General features: G+C 50.1%; 1 protein-coding gene across 1 annotated transcript in view; it reads right to left on the bottom strand.

Annotated features, from left to right (window-relative positions):
* Nucleotides 1-23,196, bottom strand: part of PLXND1 (plexin D1) — an 81,241-nt gene that overhangs the window by 26,856 nt on the left and 31,189 nt on the right. The window contains exons 9-21 of the mRNA XM_082768125.1: nucleotides 21,818-21,922; nucleotides 19,882-19,971; nucleotides 18,929-19,022; nucleotides 16,332-16,495; nucleotides 14,363-14,514; nucleotides 13,975-14,074; nucleotides 10,497-10,636; nucleotides 9,704-9,871; nucleotides 6,762-6,852; nucleotides 6,186-6,461; nucleotides 5,139-5,288; nucleotides 1,584-1,698; nucleotides 403-510 (exon numbers count right to left, since the gene is read on the bottom strand). Of these exons, the coding sequence (XP_082624251.1) occupies nucleotides 403-510; nucleotides 1,584-1,698; nucleotides 5,139-5,288; nucleotides 6,186-6,461; nucleotides 6,762-6,852; nucleotides 9,704-9,871; nucleotides 10,497-10,636; nucleotides 13,975-14,074; nucleotides 14,363-14,514; nucleotides 16,332-16,495; nucleotides 18,929-19,022; nucleotides 19,882-19,971; nucleotides 21,818-21,922 (1,753 nt within the window). The remainder of the gene's footprint in view (nucleotides 1-402; nucleotides 511-1,583; nucleotides 1,699-5,138; nucleotides 5,289-6,185; nucleotides 6,462-6,761; nucleotides 6,853-9,703; nucleotides 9,872-10,496; nucleotides 10,637-13,974; nucleotides 14,075-14,362; nucleotides 14,515-16,331; nucleotides 16,496-18,928; nucleotides 19,023-19,881; nucleotides 19,972-21,817; nucleotides 21,923-23,196) is intronic.

Below are 23,196 nucleotides of genomic sequence, written 5' to 3'. Positions count from 1 at the left end.
AGCGGACAGCAGTGCAGGCACTTGCCTTACTTCTCACATTGCTCTAGCAGGAACATGTTGCTGGTTTTGTTGCATCTAATCGTAAAGCACACTGAAGATTTGTGTGACCTGCAAGCACCCCTCCAACGTGCCTGAGTGCACTAACCCTGAGACAGGGAAATCAGTGGCACTGGAGATAAGTGGCTTGCCCAAGTCAGGCAGCAAGACAGGGGCAGAGCCACACTTCCAGCCACTGAGCCTCATTCGCAAATCCTGCTGAAGCACAAAGGCAATGACAGAAACTCTTCTATAAGTAATTCATTAAATTTCTACAAAGAAGAAGGTGAATGTCTTCAACCCTTCTATTCTGACATCTCCCTCCCAGTGCTGGCTCCTCCATGGTGCCCAAGCATGGTGACTTACCTTTGCGAATTTCCTCCCGGATCTGTGACTCCATCTCCTCCATCTGGAGCAGGGTTTTCTGCCAGTAGCGCTCTGCTCTGCGGCTCTTCGTGCAAAACACAAAGAGAGCTGGAAGAGAGGAAAGGAACAAGCCTCTTGGACTAGGATGCTAAGAGCAGCTGAAGCTGGACCAGAGTGGTCCTCTGTTAACATGGGTGCAGAAAGCTGAACTCAGTGTTGGTTTAACACATGCGACAAAACTGGTACTGATTAGGCAGCTGTTGATTATCTGTAAATAAGTAAAAACAGCTGGACTTTAATCATCATGCTGTCACGGACATCTTCAATTCATTTCTGGGCAGTCTATATTGAGATCAATTGTGTATTAATGTAGTCCAGCTCATTAATGAATTTTGATTTTAGGAGGTTTACCACCTGTACTACAGCATTTATGTCTGACATTATTCCCGTCCCTTTAGAAATATGTTTGTAATGACTAGTAGTGCATTTATTAAGTAGTGTGCATTATAACTTTTATTAAAAATAAATCAAATCCCTATTAGAAACACCTCATTTGCTGTGAAATGATGGGTTTCCGGCTGCACAGTTATTCTGGGCACATGATGAAAAAATACCCTAGCCAAAGGACACAGGTGCACTGTGCAGCTTCCAGTGAGGTTAGCAGACTGTTATGTCCGCTCCAGATCTGCAGCTAAGGCTGCTTGCTCTGTTTTTTATGCTCTTTGTCAGGCATCTGCCACTGTCTGTTACTGATGGGTCAGATGGAGCTCTGCTCTATGACAGCCACGCCTGTGAGTGAGTCCTATTCATGCTGGTAAGAGTCCAAGATCAGTTTCTCACGCCCTTTTTTACTTTGTGTTATAGTAGCTACTCAATACTATTAAGAAGTGTTTGGGGAAAAGGAGGATAGTTATTTATAAACACCACAGCCTCAAGTAAAAGTGTTAAACTAAGGATTCACCCAGCAAAAGCTCCACACTGCAGGAAGCTTTGATCCTGGGTGCTGGCTTGGTCCCACACAAAGAAGAATGGCTACTGGCTGCATCCAGACCAGTTTCAGATGCTGCTCAATTGCAGCACTTAGAGGTTTCCTAACATATGAGCAAGCAATCTCCACCTCTCCACGTGCACAAAGAAAAAATCTCAACATAGCCTGGAAACGTATCATCCTGTTCCCTTACCTACGACAGAGAGAACCAGCAAGATGCTGCAGATGACAATGGAGACGATGATTGCAGTCTCTCCTCCCCCGAGGTGCAGCATTGCAATTGTGTAGTTGAACTTTCCAACTTGGATCTAGAGAGGGAAAAGGACGGAGGAGAAGCAAGAGCTGAGCAGCACGTTACCAAAGGGCTCAGAGGTCAAGCAACGAGGGGCCCAGCGCAGCGCTCAGCAGACCTTCACCCAAGGACACGCTGGCCCTGCTGGCTCAGCCCACCGGGCTTCTCAGGGAGGCCAGGCTGTGCCTTTCACTGCCAGCCCATGGGGACTTTGTGTGTGTCAAAGCAGCCCAAGTCTCTTCCTGCATGTCCTGGTGGAAAGCCAAGGCTGGCCCACAGCAAGCTGTGGCACCGTGCCCCTCACAGTGCCACTGCAGGGCTTTGAGGGCAGAGCTGCAGGCTCCATCTCACATCATGGCCCCACCACACCCAGCCCAGAGCACAAGGCAACCCTGTCCTAGAGAACCGACGGTAGCATACAGTACTTGCTGTAATACTGTTACTAGAAAACCGCTTTCACTAATCATCCAACTTTGTTATGCCCCAGAATGGCCTTGTAGTCCCAGCTGCATTCTCCTTTCTCCTCCAAAAGCAGAACGGCTACTGCTCATGAAAAGGAGAGTAAAGAAACTTGAAAGTTTTTGAAATACAAATAAAGCAAGGAAACAAAAATAAATAATAATGCGACTCGAGACAAATAATGATCTTGTGGTTAAAGCAGTGGACTGAATGTCAGGAGGAGCTGGCTCTGCTCCCAGTCCACACTGCTTGTGGCACCAAGCACAAACCACTCAGGCTCAGGGCTTTGGTCTCCTGACCACCATAAAGGAAGAGGCCAGCACACATCACAGGCAGGTTGGTGAGTTTTCTCAGCGCTGTTTATAAAAGGTTCCCTACACTTCTGGGATGAAAGGGTTCAACAGCATCATCTGATAAGGAAAACTCATGATACAACATATCTTTCGCTTCTGGAAATGTGTTTCACTTCCCTAAAGAAATGGGAAGTGAGAGAAACTTGAACAAAATATTGAAAGAAGGGAGGAGAAAGTAGGGAAGAGATGGAATGATCTTACAGCTACATCTGTGTCACGGAGCATCTCCAGGAAAGGTGTACATCGTGGTTACCCTGCAGACAGCTCTCAGCACCCCAGCCCACGCAGTGCCACAGGCAGGGCATCCCACCACATCCATGGCATGAGACACGCTGCTGGTCCCTGCGCAGGCGGCGGAGGAAGGACGGCCCTGGTGAGGGTGCTGCTGCTGCGCTGCGCTCGATGCCCAGGGAAACATGAGATGGAGCCACGAGTGCCTGCAGGTTCTTTGCACCCCAGCCTCTAGGGCTTCACTTGTTTCATTTGAAATGTTGCAGCATGGCAAGTCCTGCCTACCTTTAGAGCCATTTATTTCCGATAACTTAACCTCTCATGTTTGCCAGAGGAGAAATCCCATGCTTGCTGTTTGTGTCTAAGTGGTTTGGTCATGAACAAAAAAAAGGGTTGAAGGCCTCAGCAACCTTCTCTTGTTTGTTTGGACAGTCTATTCAATACAATTTTTGTAAGTGGAATTAATTAGGCTGAAGGTTAAATGGCAACACTTCCTGTGGCCACCACAGGGTGGGTGCAGAGATCGGCCGGGCTGCAGTGGGGGCAGCCAGCGCCGGGCAGGACAGACACGGGCAGCACCAGCACTAAGCCAGCCCGGAACTGAGCCCCATCCCGCCAGCACCCTCCAGGAGAGCTGCCCAGCAGCCCCTGAAGCACAAGCCCCTTCCTCAGCACCACTGCTTCACCCCATACAGCCCTGCTGCCTGTGCGACCTGTGAGCGCTGTCATGGCCCAAGAGCACAGCCATGGAGCGGGCACCCTCAGGACCGTGGCTGGAGTAGGGATCAACAGCGGGACATGCTCTGAAGGGCTGTTTTCCCTCACTGCAGATGTGAGCTCTACAACAAAGTCTGGGCAGTCACAGCAGGCATTTCAGCTCACCAGAAGAATTTGCATCAGCCAGTGAGCCGGTGGGAGTTCTGCAGGCTCCGATAACTGTCAGCGATGCAGATCAGGTAGGGACCATTGAGCAAATCTGGCCCCGTGCTACCAAAGCTATTAAAAGTATGTTATAAAGGCAGCTGTTGCCTATGAAACGGCCAGCAGGCAATAACTCAAACCACATATGAAGGTTTAGTAAGTGCACACAGAGATGAACGCAAGCTGATTATTTAGCTGCACTCTCACTGTTGGTACACTGTTAATAGCTATGCAATACTTCAGTGCTGGTTATCATTCTCCTGCTTCCTAAGGATCTACTGGGGCATTACCCTGAATGATTTACGTCAAACCCCAAACTAGCAAACTCATAAATTCCCTTTGTTCCCCAAGGGGATTTCTCTGTTTCTCAGTTCTCACTAAAAGCCAAAATTACCCTATTTAAAATTTCCATTCAACTGTCTTAGGAAATCCTGCTACTTCTGCATTTCCATGTTTCCAGTTTGCAAGAGAATTTCACATACAACAGACCACAACCAGCACGCTGGATAACCCCGCCAGTGAGCTGGTGCTACAACAATGTGCTCACCTTCTGGGCAGTGCAAGACCACAGATGCCCCAAATCCCTCTGCACTTGTCCTCCCCCTGCCCACACCATGAGCTTCTGCTCACTTGATATTAACCCATCAAAGGGATAAACTCAGCTGAGAGAGAGGATGCATGTTCCCAGACCATGGAGATGGAGGCATTTTCTCTCCAAGTATGAAGAGCTGTAACCACATCCCTGTATGGCAGTGGGCTGCATACGAAATGAGAGAAACTGAGGGAAAGAAAATCAGGAAGTCAAGTTCTCTACGAAAAAAAGACCGTAACAAGGTATAGGGAGTTTTGCAGACACTTAAAGACAAATGACAGCCCTGAATACCAAGCTCTCTGCAGTGACGTAACAGTGACCCTGGGAAGAAACCTGAAACTTCCCAGGCCTGGGTACTCCTCCTGTGCTCACCACAGGCACCCATCTCCAGTGGTTTGCTGCAGAGCAGTAAGGTTCAGGTCTTCCTCTCCACTTGTAGCTCTTCTGCTGGCAACAGGAGTCTGATGACTGAAAACTGTGTGGAAAACCCCAAACTCATCTCACAAGGGCCAGAAAGAAAATTACTGCAAGTGACAAAAAATCACATGCCTGGGATTTTACAGTGCCTTACAAGAGCTGAGAAGATCTCCTGCTCACAGATTACAGAAAAATTAATTCAACGTTCAACTGGCCATGACGAATGGCTGGGAGCATGGCAGCCCTCCTCCACAACTTGGGGCAGCTGCAGCATGCCCTACACCCCACCACAGAAAGAAGCCTTGAGACACCCGCAAGCACAGGGTGTTTTGTCCATCCTTCTGTCTGTGCGGCTTTCTGCCAGGCTGCCTGTGAGCGGCTGTGTCCAGCCGTGACTTCACGACTGACTCCCTGGCATGCAGGGCACGCAGCACCAACCCCTTCTGCCCGGCAAAGCGCAGCCTGCAGGCTTCTGGCACTTACCGTCACTGGTAGCTGTCTTTCCGAGGTGCTCAGGGACTCATTTACAGAGCAGTGAATGACTTTGTCTGAAACAATCTGGATCTCGCATGAGATGAGACCAATTTTCACTTGGTACTCATTGCTTTCCAGGCCCAGGTTGTCAGGCTCTTTCTAAAGACAAAAATAAAATCAGGATGACAATCTCCAGAGTAGCAGTTGGAATTGCAGGGGGTTTTCCTGCTTTTCTTTCTGTATTCCCTGCTGTTTTTCAGGCTTGGGAACACTCTCCCTCTCCGAGAACATTTTTCCAGCACTCCATAGGAAACCCAGAACTAAGCCATTCCCCATTTTCCTGTTTCCCATTCCACACTCAGCATGGTGCATGGGATGAGCAAGCCCCTCTTGGAACCTGGGAAAATCTGCTTTTGATCTACCCTGGCTGAGCTCTGCAGATAAGGATCTGAGCATCCACCTGGGAGGGGGAAGGATGTACAACAGAGGAGACAGCGAGGGGATGTGACTGCAGGGCCCGAGAAAGGGGGAGCGTGCTTCTGAAGCACGTTGCAACCCCTGAGGATATCCTGCAGTGAACAATGGCCTTTGAATTAGTGCTGCACATTGTACAAGCCACTCTGAATTGCTGTACCCCAACTTCCTTGTTAACTGAGCTGATATCAGCAGCCAAAACAGAAGAATGCATGACTGGCTTCTGCAGGAATAAATATCTATTGTCAGGGCCTTCTGGAGTACCTGCCTGATTTCATGCCAGTGCGTTATTGTTCTTTTTCACATATCTAGCATTTTATTTAGCTGCTTGCTATTACATCCTTCAAGCACAGCTCTCTGTTGTGATGCCTCAAAGAGCTGCATCTCCTGGTGAACGGGAGGCAGGCGCAGCAGACTAAGCTGCCCGATCTGTGCACAACTCCTGCCTCTCCCACCCTCATCTACCACCTTTACTGGGGCTGTGGACAGACACTGTACTAGTCCTCCATTAGGCTGAAAAGCTTCCCGGTGAGGAACAGCAACGCCCCTGAAGAAGCAGAGCTGTAAATAGCACTCTCTTACGTGTATAACCAGCGTCAAGGGCTCGCCGGGGTGGTGCTTAATCCACTTCTCCTTCTTGGCTGTGAAGAACTGGGGGTCAGCATAGTACTCCAGGCTGAACTTGCTGATGTGCAGGGCCTCCTCTGGGTACATCTCCTCATCCAGAGCTGGGCGGTCGTCCGTGTAGAGGCGACCATTGAGATAGAAATCGACGGGTGCAGGCTTGCTCCCCACAGTGATGTTGGAGGCAGCAGGAGAGGGGCAGGTGATCACAGTGTCGGTGTGAACCTTACAGCTCTGAAAGCACGTGAGAGTATGTCCATCAAAAAAGGCATCCTGAGTGCCCTCACCCACCCAGGAATCACTCAGCATCAAGCACACTGATCGCACCAAGGACATGGTTGATAACAACAATTACTGCGTGGGCATGAATTAGGCCTGTCCCTCTGCTGAGCTAAGGATCATAACATTTTCATCCTTGCTCCCAGCCCAATCTGCAGCATGGACTAAGGCTCATCTTCATACCCCAAATGTTTTTGGGCACAGAGCATGCATCCCTGCTCCCAGCAACTGGGTGACATAGAGCAGGGCACCCACCGTTTGCTCTCTGCCAATGCCACGGACCATCATGGACACGTTCTGGATGAGCTCAAAGCCTCTTCCTTCCAGGGTGATGATCCTGCCCCCACTTTGAAGACAAGGGAAAAAAGAGAGGGTGATTGCAGAGGAGGTGCTCTTGATGCCTTGATGCCAGCACACAGCATTGAGGTACAATGGTTAGGTCTCACCTCCTGTCATTTTCCCAGGGATGTTTCCCAGCTGTCTGAGCAGAAAACGTAACCCAACGGACAAAGACCTCCTCTTACTTGCCACAAACGTCTATACTGCTGCTGAGATAGGAGGGAAGGAAGGAGGAACAGCTGTCCTCATGGAAAGGGGTGATCTCTTCCAGCAGCAGACTGTTCCCTTTGCTCCCCTCGCCCAGAGGAGCAGCCTGCCTCTGCATGCCCAGGGTACAAGCACCTTGCCCGGGGCACCAGTGGTGTAAGAGGTTAACCTCTGACAAGACAAAGAGCAAGGGGATATTCCCCGTCCTGCCCCACAGTGACCCACAGAGAACTCTAAGTCTTGGGGAGTGAAGAGACCCCTGTGAGGTTGACATGGCTCCTGCATCTCCCAGTTGCTGCTGATTTAGATAAAAATGTGAAAATTGTTTTGTGTTTTGGTTCTGCTGCCTGGGAAATGTGAAATATGGGCCTCAAGGTGTAGCCAATTAGTGACAGTAACAAAAAGGCTTGCTACACACAAGACCCCTAGGTAAAAGAAGGGGTGGAGAGCAAGCAACAGCTCTTCTGCTCTGGACAGCAGAAGTATCCTGGTTTCAGCTGGCATAGAGTTAATTTTCTTCACAGTAACTGGCATGTTGCTGTGTTTGGGATTTAGGATGAGAATAATGCTGATAACACACTGATGGTTTAGTTGTTGCAGGGCAGTGCTTGCACTAAGTCAAGGACTTTTCAGCTTCTCGTACTGCTTTGCCAGCAAGGACGCTGGGGGTGCACAAAAGCTGGAAGGGGGCAGAGCCAGGACAGCTGAACTGGCCAGGGGGAAGGGATGTTCCACACCATGTGCTGTCACGTTGAACTACAAACTGGGAGAGCTGGCTGGGGGGCTCAGGGACTGGCTGGGCACTGGTCAGCAGGTGGTGAGCGATTGCATTGTGCATCGCTTGTTTCGTATATTATTATTATTATTATTACTTTATCCCTTCTTTTCTGTCCTATTAAACTGCCATTATCTCAGCCCCTGAGTTTTACATTTTTTTTTTTTTTTCCTCTCGATTCTCTCCCCCGTCCTGCTGCAGTGGAGTGAGCAAACTGAGCGGGAAAGTGTGGTGCTGAGCTGCCTGCCAGGTTAGACCACAATAAGAAGCTATCCCCTGAATTTATCTTCCCTTTCCCCAGTATCATGCTCAACATTTGAAGTATCTGTCAGGGAATAGCCAGGACTTACAGACCCTATTATCTCAAGAACACACTATATTCGGTGAGTTTGGGTTCGAAGCCCTAAGAAATCTCTTCCAGTGCTGTAGATACTACCACGTAGACCTAAGTTTCTAAGTGCCTGTCACACCTGCAAACTAGTTTACAACTTCTGTTCTGTATTAAACTTTGCTTGCACAGATCATTTTAGCAATTTTAAGATAAATCTAATATAAATCAGATCCAGCTGCATTTTTACACAGCTATTGACCTTTCAGAGTCAGTGCCCCAGCAACACAACAGAGCAGTCAGAACACATCAGCGACCAGGCAGTCTGAAGAGAGAGGTTGCTCTCTCAGTGGTCTGAAATTTGGAGACTGATGTAAATATTAAGAAAGCAGACTAAGGTGATGGAGAAATACCCTGGTGGCTTCCCTTTTGACTGTGGGCAGTGACATTCTTCCACTGTCTCTGTGTTTAGATACAGCTCTTGCCACTCAGCACAGTTTGCAAGCCGGCTGGGAGCTGAGGTTGGCTGAGTCACGGCTGTGCCTTGTTATTAACTTTCCCACAGCCTGCATCTTTGGCTCTGCGTTTGGGAATGCCGAGACACAGCTTTGCTCCAAGGGGAGCAGATCATTGGAGTCTGCTGCATGCTCGCGCCCTGAGCGTGCTGCCTTCACTGCTGTCCTGGAGGCACCAGCGCTGGATTCTCGGATTTCTTGGTCAGCCTTAGGTTTGCCAGGCTCCACAGCTGAGGAAGGTGGGATTTCACCAAAGGAACAGGAGCCTGAGAGCTCCACAGAGAAATGTGAAATTAAAAGCAACACGCTTTAAAAATGAAATACGGTGGCCTCGGGGAATGCTGAATACCAAAATAACAAATCTCAGCTTATCCTTCAGCAGTTTTATTGCCAAGAAAAATCTTTGGGGTCTCATACAGCCCCCATGTGAAACTCCCTAAAGCACCTACCAGGTGCAGACAGTACAGTTATCACGGCTGACTTTTTTCCATGTCCCATATGCACTGAAATGAGCTACAGCCAGCCTTGGTGCAAGAGACCTCTTCTACTCCAGAGCTGCATGCCCTGCAGTGCCCCTTTCATACCTGTCTGTGATGCAGTGGGTCAGGCCCCAGGGCTGAGAAAGCCCCTTCCTGCCTGCAAGACCCTCCTCCCAGCCAGGAGCCAACCCCACTGCTTTGCAGGCAGATGCAGACAGGAGCCTGCTCTGAAATGGAAGTTGTGATGCCACAACAGCACACCACGGGGCCCAGATTGCACACCCTGCCTCCTGGCTGCGTTTTAATACTTCTGGGGCTCTGGACATGGGGTTTGCTCAGAAGCTGCTCTGTGTCTGGGTGGCTCGAAACACAGAGAGAGCTCACATTGCCTGCAGTGGGCCACATCAGGATACTCCACTTAGCACTGCACTTTGATCAGACCGCAATGTTCACATTTGCATCCAGCAAAATTAGGAGGCTGATTTCAACAAGAGCCACGAAAAGATGGACACCAATGGCAGACTTGGCTGCCTCTGCTGGAGGGGAGATCTCACCTGATCTGGCTCTTTTTGGGGTTGATGTCGGTTATAATAGGGTTCTTCTCATACTTGAACGTGATGTTGTAGCTGGCACAAGACCTGTTCTCGAACTGGACGCAGACTCTCACAGCCGTGGTGAGCTCGGCAGACGGCATGGTGCAGGTGATGGTGCTGTCGTTGCGGCTGCACAGGGAAAAGCAGGGCATGCTGCAGCGCGGGGGAGCCAGGCACCACTGACCTGAGCTCCCTGGGAGCGAGGTGGTCGGCAGCCAGGCACAGAGCATCCAGTCACATGCCAGCTGCCCACCAGTTATATTCCCCATGGACGAACAATTCTAATCACACACTATCCCAGGCTGCCACACTGATTTCCCATATAGTCAACAGAAACGGGCAGGCTCCTACTTCTCCACACGGACAGCACAGGTTGAGGAGGGTTGTCTTCCCACTGGAGGGCTGTGGCAGAAGCAGGACCCTGGATGGGCAGGTGCCTTCTACCTCCAGCAGACATGGGAACAAAGCCAGTGTCTGCTTCACTCACTGGGTTTCAATCCCAATCCTAAACCACCCTAGGGGCATAGCAGCGCTATGAACCCACGGACACGGGGCTGGAGGGGTGCTGGGATGGAGAGGGTGTCAGGCAAGGGGCTGACCAGGATACTGCGCTAGCTCTGAGACCAGCAGCAGCATGCAGTGCCCACCACCCACCACCCAGCTCTGCTGGGGACAACATTTGTCTAACACGTCAGCTCTTATCATTAGCTGACAACAGCGAGGTCCGAGCACCAGTCTTCAGAGCCATCCCCACCTGAGGTCCGTGCACTGCCTGGAGCCGTTGACAAGGACGCGGAGCTCAGAGCCAACGTCCAGCCTGCTGCCTCTGATGGTCACTCTGGTTCCTCCAGCCTTCGGGCCGTTCGGGGGAGCTATGGACTGCACCACAGGAAGCTAAAAACAGAGGGAGAACTTCTCAATTGTTTTCTAGCTTGGTAAATTCACAATTGGGTACTCCAGAGTGCACATGGGAATTGCTGCAGTAAATTTAAGCATCCAGCATCGCGAGGCTCTCAAACAGCAGCACAGCAAAAGCTTTTGCTGGCTTGGTTTCAAAGCAAGAGGAGAGGCACAAGTGCTGAGGAGTGAGACTGTTTATAAACTCTGTGACTCTCAACAGTCCCTAAATTGTGGCTATAAATAACAGGAGTCCAAACTGGAGTCCAGGATGCCACCAATCCCTTGAGACTTCCAACGCAGAGTCCAGAGCTGGAAGGTAGCAACTCAAGATCCATCAGGGTGGGAAATCTCTCATTCATTACAACTCCCACTGTTTCTGTCCTTCCACATCCATTTCCTCCTGAATGCAAAGCTAATGCTAAAGCCCTGCTGGATGATGGTCTCGAGATCTGTGAAAACAGACACCTGGGTCTAGATAATTGAATACCAAACTCCTCCTTAAGGAAACTTCAAACTCCAGTCTCTAGAGGCAAGAGGAACTAAGGGGGAAGTTACTTTGCCTCTCACCATTTTCAGCAGAAATCACCATGTATGTTATCTGCATTTGCAGCCCCTGGAAATCTCCCTGAGATTCATGAGCCTGAGGCTCTGATGACTAACACGGCGCTGAGCCCTCATGTCGCTACACAGAGCGCCCCAAGAGAGCCTTCTGGGCAACTTTCCTGCTCCATTTTGGATAGAACACTGAGGGCATAGCAAATAATTGCTTCAAGACCCTTCCATAAAGGACTTGGTAATTCCCCGTCAAACACCACAGAACCCTGGAGGCGCCAGAGATGCAGAGCGCGGCTGCAGCCTGCCCACTGCTACGCCCGTCCTCCTGCAGCTGCAGAGAACAGAATCACCCAGAGGCTAGGGCAGCACACGTGGCTGAGCTGCTTCGCACCGCCTGGCGCTGATATGCCTCCCTGTCAATCTCAGCCGTGTAAACATGCTTATTAATAGCTATCCTTGCCCTTGTCCTACACTCAGACTGCTTTTATTCCTCCACAGCCATTTTCTCAGTTGTTTCTGTTTGTTACCCATTTCCACAGGATTTGTCTGTTGATTTGTATTTCTCTAAGTGTCTGTAGGCAGCTGTCTCCCGCCCTTGGCCACTAACCTATGTATTCAACAGCGCAGTTACAACAGCAACAGAGAGGATTATTCATGTTCCCAAAGCCCTCCAGCTCTTCTCCTCAGCAACAGCCAGTGGCTGCTGCTCTCAGCGTACTGCCCGCATTCATTGCTTCCATCGCAACCTTAGCAAATTCAGCTTATTAGGCAAATTCAGCTCATCTATATCCTGCTATAATGTCCTGAAAAAGTCTCTGGAACACATTTCTCCCTTCTCCTCAGGAGTTACAGCCAAACTCTGTCTCTCCTAGATATGTCTAATAGCAACTTCGATGGGCATTGCACACAGACAATATTTGTTCTTCTACGAAGGACTAGTACTTCTTTGCAGAGGCTGTTCTAACGTCTTTTAATCTTTTTCAGGTTAACTGATATTAACGCTCACCTTCAGGTCTCACTGACACCAGCCTTACGTGATGGAGCCTACTCTATCTTCAGATCATTTTATCTAAGAAGAGAATCAAGAAATCTGACAACATTGCTTCATTTGCAAGCGGTGTGGAAGTCCCGGTGTGGAAGGTGACAGCAGCTACACGTGGTGCAGCATCACACCCCCAACATCAGCACACAGCAAGGCATCATCTCATCCGTTTTCAAGCTTTGCTGAGAAGAAGGCTGACCAGGCTGAGATAAACAGACACAAGACAGCTTGCTGCTGTGACACTTGAGCAGAAATATCTCTCCCTGCTCTCCAGGAAGGGGAGCCTTTGCCATAAGCCTGCGAGGAGCTGGCACAGAGTTGGTTCACGTTCAGAGACTGGCTTTTGCTTTTCTTACTTCATTTCGTGCTGGTGCTTTTACAGGTGTTTCCTGAGAGGGCTTTTCCTTGGACGCTAAGAAGCTGTTGAGCCTTTTTCCACTCTTCGGGTCCTTCTCTTTGTTAACAGGACAATTGGCCCTGCAGCAGGTGATGTGACTCCTTTTGTGGAGGCAACACACACATCCTGATGACTCATGCATCAGAAATCCCAAACCCAGGCTCTGTACTGGGTCATACCCCATTTCTACCTTGTTCCACTCCACACTGCAGGACCTCTTAAGTATTTTGGATGTGAACATGAACTCCTGGAAGCTGGGAATGGGTACCAAAGCAAACACCCTCCCAGGAAGCAGTGCTGAGCCAGCCCTGGCAATGCCCTTCCCTCCACCAGGTCCCTCTGTGATGTGCGCTGCCAGCCTTGGCTCTGCTACAGAACACTGAAGTGCTGTGCCTGTGTCAACCTAAATACCTACCAGGCAATCAGTTACAAGGGTGGGGGGATGGAGCTCAATGATCCTGTCCTAAATTCTTCACAATAGCTACCAGGAATCGAATGTCATTTCCTGGGGTTCAAGTCTTCTTTCAAGCCACTAGACTGCAGTATTCTTCTATTCTTCCCCAGAAAAAGCAACAGCATAAGCACAAAGAGTCCAAGTAAACAGCATGCCCTCGGCACCCACCCCGTTGTGTTGGCCCTGGATGCATGGGGCTACTTGTGAATAGCGTCTAGCCAGAGATGAGGGTGCTTGTAGGAAAGAGAGCAGCCGCATAGATTTCTTTTAGGTTTACAGAGATGAAAGTCATCTCTGTGCAATGGCACAGTACAAAGCTATAAAGGGCTTTTCTTTTCATAATGACACGGGGTTAGCTCAAGTCTAATCCCTACACAGGATTCTCATGCAAAAACTAAGACAATCTCTGCAGCAAAAACCATCAGTTCTAAACAGTGTGAGTTCATGGTACATAACTTACATAGCAAGAAGAGACTTTGTGATTCGCATAAAATCTCACAGGTCATAATGGCACTTTAGCAAAAGAAGAGGAAGAAAAATGAACTCCTTTTTATAGCAGGAGAAGCAGAAATGCAAGTAGGATAAGTGAGAAAACATTTCAAGAGTTGAGACTGGAAGCTAGGTTGCTTGATGCAAATTGTGTGCCATGACACCTTGGCTGCAATCCTGCTTCTTGCTCTCAAGTTTGCATTTGCTAGACATTGTTCAGGTAGCTAAAGGTAAGAGAAAACTTCACCTGTTCTTCAATGACTCTGACAACTTTTATCATAGATCCTCTTTTCCTAAGCCAACTGGGGGCTTGAGGGCTCTAGGATTTTTCAAGGGGTAACAAGGAACATAAACATGAGAGTCACCAAAGAAGCTCCCACTAGGCAGTCACTCACCACGTAGGAGTATCTCTCCTTGGACTTTCCTTCCCGGCTGACGTTAACAGTTACCACATCGGAAAACACCTCCAGAGCCTCTCCGGTCTGGCACACGATCCTGCAGGCCAGAAGGAGTGGGGTTCGCAGGCGGGCATGGGTGCAGAAGCCACCTCACCCCAGCAGAGCTGGGCAAAGCCCGCGGCTCTTCGCCCAGCGCCCTGGCTGCAGATGGGGACTGGCAGGCGCCGGGGGCTGCTCCCAGCCTGGCTGCTGCCCTGCCCCATGCCTCGTGCACCGTGCCCCAGGCCCTCCCTCGGGTGGCGAGGAGCCAGCTGGAGAGGGTGAAGGGCCCACCGTGTCCTATCCCACCCCGCACCATCCCCTCCCCAGCTTCTCCCACACTCACGCCTCAGAGACGACGTATCTGTGTGGCAGCGGCGCGCAGGGCACGCTCCCTATCCTGACTGCACCGCGGATGTCGCTGAAGCGGCGGCCCAGGTTCCTCCCTCGGATGGTCAGCAGGGTGCCCCCCTCCAGCGGCCCACGCAGTGGCTCAATCTGCTGGCACCAAGGGAGAGGTTGGAGGAGAACCACCAGGAGCTTCTTGCTTCGGCCCTGAGCTGTCCCTGTGCCCGTGTCGAGGTCCCACCTGGCCTCCCACGAGGGCGAACCCGCTGCTCATGCCACAGCTGCCCTGTGGCATGCCTGGCACCAGGGTCCCTGCACTGCAGCTTTGTAAACGAGGGGTCACACTGTGGGCTGGCTTTGGTACCGGGGCTTGGCCAGGGCTTACTCCAGCTGCAAGCACATGTGGGGAGAAACATCATCCCTTCTCTCCACACAGCAACTTCACACAGAGGTGGGGAGAGACAAACACAGCGACGTGGAAACCTAGAGGAAGAATGCCAGTGCACTGGAAAGAGACAGCCCTGCCGTCACATTTTTAAGGACTGTCCTGAACAGAGCAGGGTCTTTCAGGACAAAAAAAAAAAAAAAAAAAAAAAAAAAGGGGGGGGGGGTGTCTGTGACCTGGAGCATGGCCCAGATACCAGCACCCTGTGACACAGGATGAGTCCAATGACTCTGGGCTCCTCCCTGTCCATCCTGCCAAAACTGTTTTTTTCATCTGTTACTTATTATTCAGTGGGTTAGATAAATCAATATAGAATACTGAATAGGGTTCAATATAGAAACATCTCTTTTCCTTTCGCAAATGCAATGGCAAACTGAGGCAGTGGAATGTGCCTGGTGACACCAGCTGGTGCTGGAGCACATTTGGTGAGGCCATGACCTGAGGCTGCTGCCAGCACTCCCCAAGTACAGCAGCTCCTTCCCCAGGCAGGGCTGGTCGCCACCCACCCCTCAGGCTCCATGCCCTCCCTGGCCTGCTGCACTGCTCTGCACCCCCAGGAGGGCTCTGCGAGGGCCTGGCTGCTTGTGTGACTCCAGAGGATTCAGATTTACCATCTACTGTTTGCTAAGGAAATAGCAACAGAGCCATGACGCTCTGCAAAATGAACTGTGGTTTCCTTCCATTATTTTCTGGCAAGGTGCAGATAACATTTGATATGTATTGGGGGAGGAGTGGCTCATGGGGGAGCAGCTCTCTCCCATGACAACAGGGAATAGGCAGGCAGTGGGGATCCTGCAGCCCGTCCACACAGTGTTACAGCGTGTGGATTTTAAGCAGGTATCACTACATGCCTCCTGAAGAACAGAGACCCCAGATCTTTGCCAATTTTGAAAATATTGCAAGGGCTGTTTTCCCACTCCAGCCTCCTCTCCTTTTCCAGTGAGCTTGTTTTAAGATTTGCTCCGTATAGTTTCTTTGCTACTCATCGGGGACAAATTTGTTGGCTCATATCATACATCTAAGCAGAACTCCAGATCCAAATGCCCCCTCAAACGTTAATTCAACTGCAATTTAAATAAAACTTGTTTCAAAATGCATAATGCCAAAAGGCCCCTCTGCCACTGTTAATCTCAGCAGAACTGCAGAGCACATGCGTTTAGATATAGGGCTCACGTTCACCTTTCAGCTATATACCATTAAATGCTATTTCTGATAAGAATTCTTCAGCTGTTCCTACAAATCTTTCTTGCTTTTACCAACCCCAGGACCCCTAGCACATTTTGATTGTGCTGTTGTTTTTCCCACCATGATGAAGATTGGATCTTGTCACTAGCGAGATGTCTTTGGCATATACTTTCGGGTGACTTAACAGCACAAAAAGTCAGTGAATAATTCAGCACTGACCTTGACCCTGCCTTGTGTCAGGGACACAGAATGGCTCCTCCTCTGTCCCCTGGCCTGGGACAGCACAGCCACTGCCTGCCCTGCCACGCTCACCCTTCACACTGCATTCGAGTCTCACCTTCTTAATCTCCGGAGCTGGGCACACGTCTGAGATCTGGGGGAACTCGGTGCTTAGCCTGCAGCTGGAGCTGCTCTCGCTCCAGACACAGCGGTGTCCCAGGTCCTCTCTGCCCAGGCACTGCGAGCAGTCAGCGCTTCCAGTCCCACAGTTGTACACCTCCACTAGACCACAAGAGACAACAGAAAAAGTGAGCTCCTGGGCCAGACGCTTCCATAGCTTTGCTTAGCTTTAGGCAGTCTGACACCCCCTCCCCCCCCCCCCGGCTATATTAATCCAAGTAACAGCCCAAATCCAGTGGAATAGCAGAAGTGCTTGTATATTCAGCAAAGATGAGGCAGTGTTTGGCTGCTATCCTGAAGATTTCCCAGAAGGACTGGGTGCTTTTTCTCACTGCAATATAATTTAGCACTTTCTTTTCCTCTTTTTTTTTCCCCCTTGAAAAATAAACACCACCCAAACTCGGAACCTTTTGTCAATTTATGCTACATGTTTCCAATTCTCAGCATCCACATGGGAAGCTGCTTGGCAAAGCTGGCTTCATCCTGTTAGCAAAGCAATCACATTGCTTCCATACTCTGGGATACAAATGTGATTGTTACAATGCTTTGTACGATGTTTACATTCCCCTTCCTTCCCCCTGGTGACCACGGGCTCTCTTCATCAATTTCTCCCTTCAGATCTGCTCAGCTCAGCTTCCAAATCATTTTCCTACAAGGCTTTCACCTCTTCATTAGCTGGTGCCCTAGGTTACATTTCCTTTCCAGCCCAAAGCCTGCTGCCACTGGAGTGTGGGCATCCGTTGAGATAAACAGCCAGAAACATTCAGGAAACGGTGCTTTCACACCCTTTTCCCCAGAGGAGAGTTTGTAGGAGAACATAAAATAAAGAAACAGTCACGTTTGACACTTCTGTTCACAGGAGGATCTCAAAGTGCTCCATAAACAACTAACGAGTCCCTCAGCCTTCAATGCTCTGTCTGTGCTCATCCTAACAAAGCGTTACTAGCACCGAGGAACTCTGCCATGCTCCACAAAAAACTGAGCTTACTTCACTGCATTTTGTGTCTACCAGTGAGTTACATGTGTTGGCTTTCCACCCAACAGCAATGAGCTGTGATTCCTTCAGTGAACTACCGAAACGCAATTTACAAGAAAAGCTAATAAATATTGGGAAACACTGGAAAATAACAGTAATTCCATTAAGGACAGTCTAAAAGATACACACATTTATAATTGGCCAAGCAGCTCTTTGTCTCTGCTAGCAAGTAAGCCTCCCTAATTCAGCTGCACCAATCTGCTCAAGGCAAGGAGGAGCCAGAAAGCTGTAGCTCTCCCACAGGATCTCAAAATATTCAGGCAAATTCAAACTGATGTAAACACAGGCCAGGGAAGTCAACTGTTTTTCCTGCAGGAGGTGATGTGGATTTCACTCTCTGCGCTGTCTTCCAAGCTCCCAGTAATACTCATGCATAGAATTAAGAATCTTCTGTTGCAATCAACATGATCTTGGCTCAAATGTCCTACCCCCCTTCCTGGGTTACCTCTGTACCTTAAAAACACTGATACCCTCTCCTTTCTGCAAGGAAATAATGGCTCGTGCTTGGCTTATGCATATATTTCAAAAGTTACTCCACCAGTGTGGAGTGCTTTGCAAGATAAGTCTCCTTTACATGCTGGGATTTAACACCAGGAAACCTTTTTAACCTGGGTCAGTGACTGATGGCATTAACATCTCTCTGCATACTACAGCTATTCTCCAAAAATAATCTCACATTTAAGGAACTAGTTCTCCTTTGCATCTACGGTAGATCAGTACCTTCTACCAAAATTGCTGACACTGGTAAGAGGGAAAGGAGCCCAAAGACGTTGCATGCAGCAGCAGCATGTAGTTAGGTGAAGCACTGAGCCCAGACCAGGCAGGGGGAGGAGGCTGTTGTGCAAGCACTGGCTCTGCTGCCTGGGCTGGGCTTGTCCTGTCTAAATGCCTTGTTTGGGCGCACTTTTCATCTGACTTTTTGCCTTCCTCACTTAATTTGCTGATTTAGCATGGGCTTTTTTAAGAATCCAAGCATTCTTCCCAGAGACAGAGAGCGGGCCAGGGGTGAAATGTGTTTACACATTTTATTCTTTATCAGCACAGGACAAAAAAAAAAAATGCTTGATTTTTACAGCACAAGGAACCTGGATGCCATGCTCCTGGGAGAGCCTCCACATGGCAGGGCCCTTTCCCGCCCCTTATCTCCTCGGGAAGCATTCCTCTGCTGACCTGGGACACCCCACTGCGCTGCCGGGACCGAGAGCCTCTGCGCGCCCTGCTCTGGGTACTGCTGGCAGGTCAGAAACACCCTCAAGGACAGGGCTTGAGTTTTCCTGGGTGTGAAGTGGATGTCTGCAGGTGTGTCTGCCTGGTTTCTGTGCATGTCTGCACGCACATGAGGCTGCGTAAATACGATTTCTGCATGTGCCTGAGAGAAAGAAGAGGGCTGTGCCCATTTGAGCTGCGATCTCTCTCCTGAACCCATAAACTTTGCCAGGATTTTAGAATCATTCAAGCTGACCAGATGAGAGCAGAATAAAAATATTTTCAACTCAGACCTGTCATCATCTCTGGACTGTCAATAAATCTGTCTGGTCTGTCCTTCAGCTGAAGGTTTACTGGGAAGAGATGGCTTTTTTCTGATGTGTGGAGCTGCAGGAAAACACAAATGAACAAAAACTAAGGACATTTAGTAAAATACAAGGTTACACACACACACTAAACTGACTAACACTCCTCTTGATGCTCCTCTTACCACTTCTCAGTACAGGACAGTCTCATCTGTAGCTGAGAAAGAAAGGCAAGCGTATTTTCTGTCTTAATTGTTTGCTGAGGTCTCAACAAAAGGCAAACAGGCACAGTACACACAGTGGTGAGAGCAGAGCTCTGGTTTGCTGGTATTTTTAGTAGAAACAGACAGGAAGATTAAAAGCCTGGCCAAGTGCTGAGCCACAATACAGAGTTTTGCAGGTGATGGGATGGGGAAGGGCTCCTCTCCAGCCTCTACTCTAAATATTCCCATAGGTGGGAGCCCAAATGTTTGCTGCATTTCTGAAGTGTACTTTGCCCTCCAAAAACTGCACACCGCTCTTTGGTGAGTGCCTGAGCATTTTCTCAGACCAAATCCTATTTCGGACATAGAGCAACAGAATTAGCAACACTGGAAGGTGGCCATTTTTTTTTTTCTGTATGTTTTACTGAACTCTTCCCATTTAAAAAGGTAAAACAGGCAGCTCCTTCCCAAAACCCCACTGGAGCACGGACTGAAGCTGCTGCAGATAATCCACGAGATGCAGCATCGCCGACCTGTGAATGCCCTTCCAGCCACTGGCAAGCGCAAAGAGCCTCTTGTTGGGGAGGTTAGCCTGCTTTGTGCTTTTTTCAGCTGGCAGTGGAGGGTGGGAGAGGGGAAGAAGGGTCCCAGCTGCCGGGTGGGGGGCTCGGGGGCAAGACCCTCGCTGCCCTCCAGTCCTGCCCCCGAGCAGGGCTGGCAGCTGCACCCCCGACTCACCAGCACATGGACGCACTCCACGGCAGAGGAATTCACCCAGCGGGCCTCGAACGTCCTGTCTGTCCCAAAATGGCACTCCAGGGCTGTCTCCTGTGGGGGGAGGAAAACAAAGGGCTGAAGAGCTGCAATCGTTTTTTTGCAGTTCTCCATGAGAACCGATGGATGCAACAAGTGCTGTGCCTTACCTTGCTTCTGCCATGAATGCTTGGGCTGTGTTTGAAGCTCAGAGAGGTCAAAACCCAACACTGCAAACAGGGCTGGGGCCTGTGCCCGATTAATCCTGTTGTATTACACAGCAGCAGGCACAATGGCTGCAGGCTGAGCATGGTGCATGGAGCCGCTCTGCCCCTGGCTCTCACCCTGTTTGCTGCTGTGGAGCACCATGGCCAGGCGTGGGGCGGCTGCTCCCGCAGACAGGGCCCCATGGCAAGCACAGCACAGCAGATGAGCCTGGCCAGTCTATGTTGCTGTAACTCCTGCCGGGGCACTCAGAGCTCAAGCTGCAGCATGCTCCAAGAGCCAGTGTGTCCCAAGCAGCCTTGTGCATGCCAGACTGCACACCAGTCAGTGATTTCACCTCAAAGCCATCTTTCTCCTCCTCCCAACAACTGCACCAGGCAAATCTCTAATTCAAATGAGGACCTAGCTGGGAGTATGTTCAAAGGCAGATTTTCCGTTCTGCTTTACTGATAACGCAAGCGATGATATCCTGCCCACAGATACTGTTGTGTCCTCATCCTGCAGGAAAAACTCCTATCTCCAAGCAGGCTGATGCTCCATCACTACTGAGGTCTAAATACTCTTTGAAAGTGGATGGATCTGATAAAAGACATGAAAGACAGCACCAGACTCCTGGCAGGGAGCTGCTGGCTCAGTGAGCACGCCCGCAGCATCAGAAGGGGAACAAGCATCTCCTTGGGGAGCTGCATGCACTCAGGCAATCGGTGCCTCTCCGGCCACGCAGCCGCCCCAGCGGACATCCCCGATGTCCCAGCTCTGGCAGCACTCAGGATCCCGCACGCAGAGGGCAGCAGGGAAGGGATCCCTGCCAGCACCCTGGGATAGCCTTGCAGATGGTGGCAGGAGGAAGACGGAGCCTCACCAGCTGCCCCTGGGGACAGAGGAGCCTCAGCCCCTTTCCTGCTGACTTCATTTCCTATCAGGTTACATGTGGTATTGCTTCCTCTCTAGCCACCTCCAGCATCCTCAGAGGAAAAAGGATTTCTCGCCCTTTTTTGCTGATTGCAGAGGAACACATCCGTGTTTACAAAGGCCGGACCTTGTGCAGGAAACGGCAGCCCAAGCCAGGGCAGGGGAGAGCTGTTCGTGGTGTGCTGAGGGGGCAAGGTCTGCAGCAGCCGTGCTAACACGGCGCCTGGCTGCGGCCTCCTGCTGCCCCCAGAGAGGCGAGCCTCACAGCTCCACCCACAGTTCCAAACCCTTTCATTTCTCAGAGAAGAGAGGAGTCACCTGGCTGCCCTGTGTATGGGCACCCTGCATAGGGATGCTGGAAACGTGTCCCACAGGCCCTAAAAAAGATTTGTCCCAGATGGTACAGAGCAATCTTCTACAAATACCAGAGCTTAGCCACATATTTTCCCAGTGCCCAGCTTCTAGGGAAGCTCAAATTCCTCTGGATTCTCATGGTGTGAAACATCTCAGAAAGCAGCATTAAATGTCCACTCCCACTTTTCACCCTATTACAATTCCCATGCCAGAAAACTGCACAGAAAAGGACTTTTTCACAAAAAAAAAGAACTCTGCAGTGACCACCAGAAGTTAAGTTACAACATGATTCCTTGCTGTATTCCCACCAGTTGCTTAGCCAGCACAGGGCACTCTGCCCGCTGCTCTGGGCTTTGTCTTTGCACTTTCATTTCTGGATCACCATGTTAGCTCATCTGAACCTTTCCGTTCTCTCAAGAAATTCATTTACCTTCGAGAAAGTTGCATTAGCCAGTGAGATCGTAATGTCCCGAGAAGTTCCTGTGGGCATTGGGTCCAAAGAGACAGGTACAATCCGTGGACAGTCAATTTTCTTCTGTTATGTACAAAACAAGAAAAAAGAAAAAAAAAAGAGATGTTAGCAGAATGCATGCTGAGCATCTGTAGTGACAAGGCAAGAAAAAAATGTCAGGGTCCCCGATAAAATTAATTTCACTAAATCTTTAACGACAGATGACAGTACAACCCCAAAAAGTGAGATACCACAGTGGCACCATGACACAGTGACCAGTAGCCACACACGGAGACTTCCTTCCTGAGCCACCAGCTTTATGGCCAGCCTTAAAAGCTCCCCGTCTGCCAGCCCGGCCAACCTCTCCAGGGTGGCTCAGCCACAGCCATGGGCTGGCAGTGCAGGCAGGAGGAGAGGAGCAGGAGTTCAGGAATTCCCCCTTGCTCCTGGCAGGGCACCTCTGCCAGCACAGGGGCACCAGGGGCCCCAGAGGGGCTGCCACTCCTGGACCTCTCATCCTTCTGCCCTGGAGTAGATGGACTCCCTGCCAAAACACAGACCTGCATGCGCTTCACAGCTGCCAGTCTGGGCAGCTCCCTTTTTATACACACAAGTGTTAGAAGCTGTGGCTGGAGTGACACTGAAAGGGTGCGCTGCAGCCTACAAGGGCAGATCTGCTGGCATGACCCCCTCCTGCCAGCTGGAAGCCGATGTCTCATATGCTGCAACACTCATTTCTGCAAGCCCCTGCAGAGACTTCCCTTTCCAGAGGTCGCCCTCCTGCATGCTGTTATTTCAGAAGTGTGGGGGTTTGTGCATGTGCACGCAGAGGAAAGGGTATAACAAGCTGTAGGGGCCTTCAGGAAGGGGACTGCAGCAGGAGGACAGCTGAAATGAAAAGCCTAAATGAAGCTGAAAAATAATTTTAAAAGGTCATCTGTCCCCCTACTTTTGTTCTCACTTTAAATTGATGGCTCAGATACTGGAGCTGACTCAGAATTCAATTCTATGACAAGCCCATCCTGTTCTGTCATGAGATGTAAATTACACTGCAAAACTACAGCAAAAATTAAGCTAGATTCTCCACTGCCCCGGGGTATATCCAGATTAATGTCTTTGACAGTGGAGCCATTGGGGTAAAAGACAACAAAATATTTGGCCTATTATACAGAATAATTTTCAGCAGGCAAGATTTCCTCTTTGCTTGCCCTAGAGGCTGCCCCACTGAGACTGCTGCTGCTCCTGATGTGTGCAGAGAGGCAAGAGCCTGGCACCAAGATGCATGGCAGAGCATCCCTGGTGCCAGGCATGCAGTGGACAGGAGGTTCCCCCCCTGCCCTCCCTGCAGTGAGCGGGGG

This window comes from Aythya marila (assembly GCF_965140915.1).
Source record: "Aythya marila genome assembly, chromosome: 10".
Taxonomy (NCBI): Eukaryota; Metazoa; Chordata; class Aves; order Anseriformes; family Anatidae; genus Aythya; species Aythya marila.
This window is presented reverse-complemented; position numbering and strand designations above follow the sequence as displayed.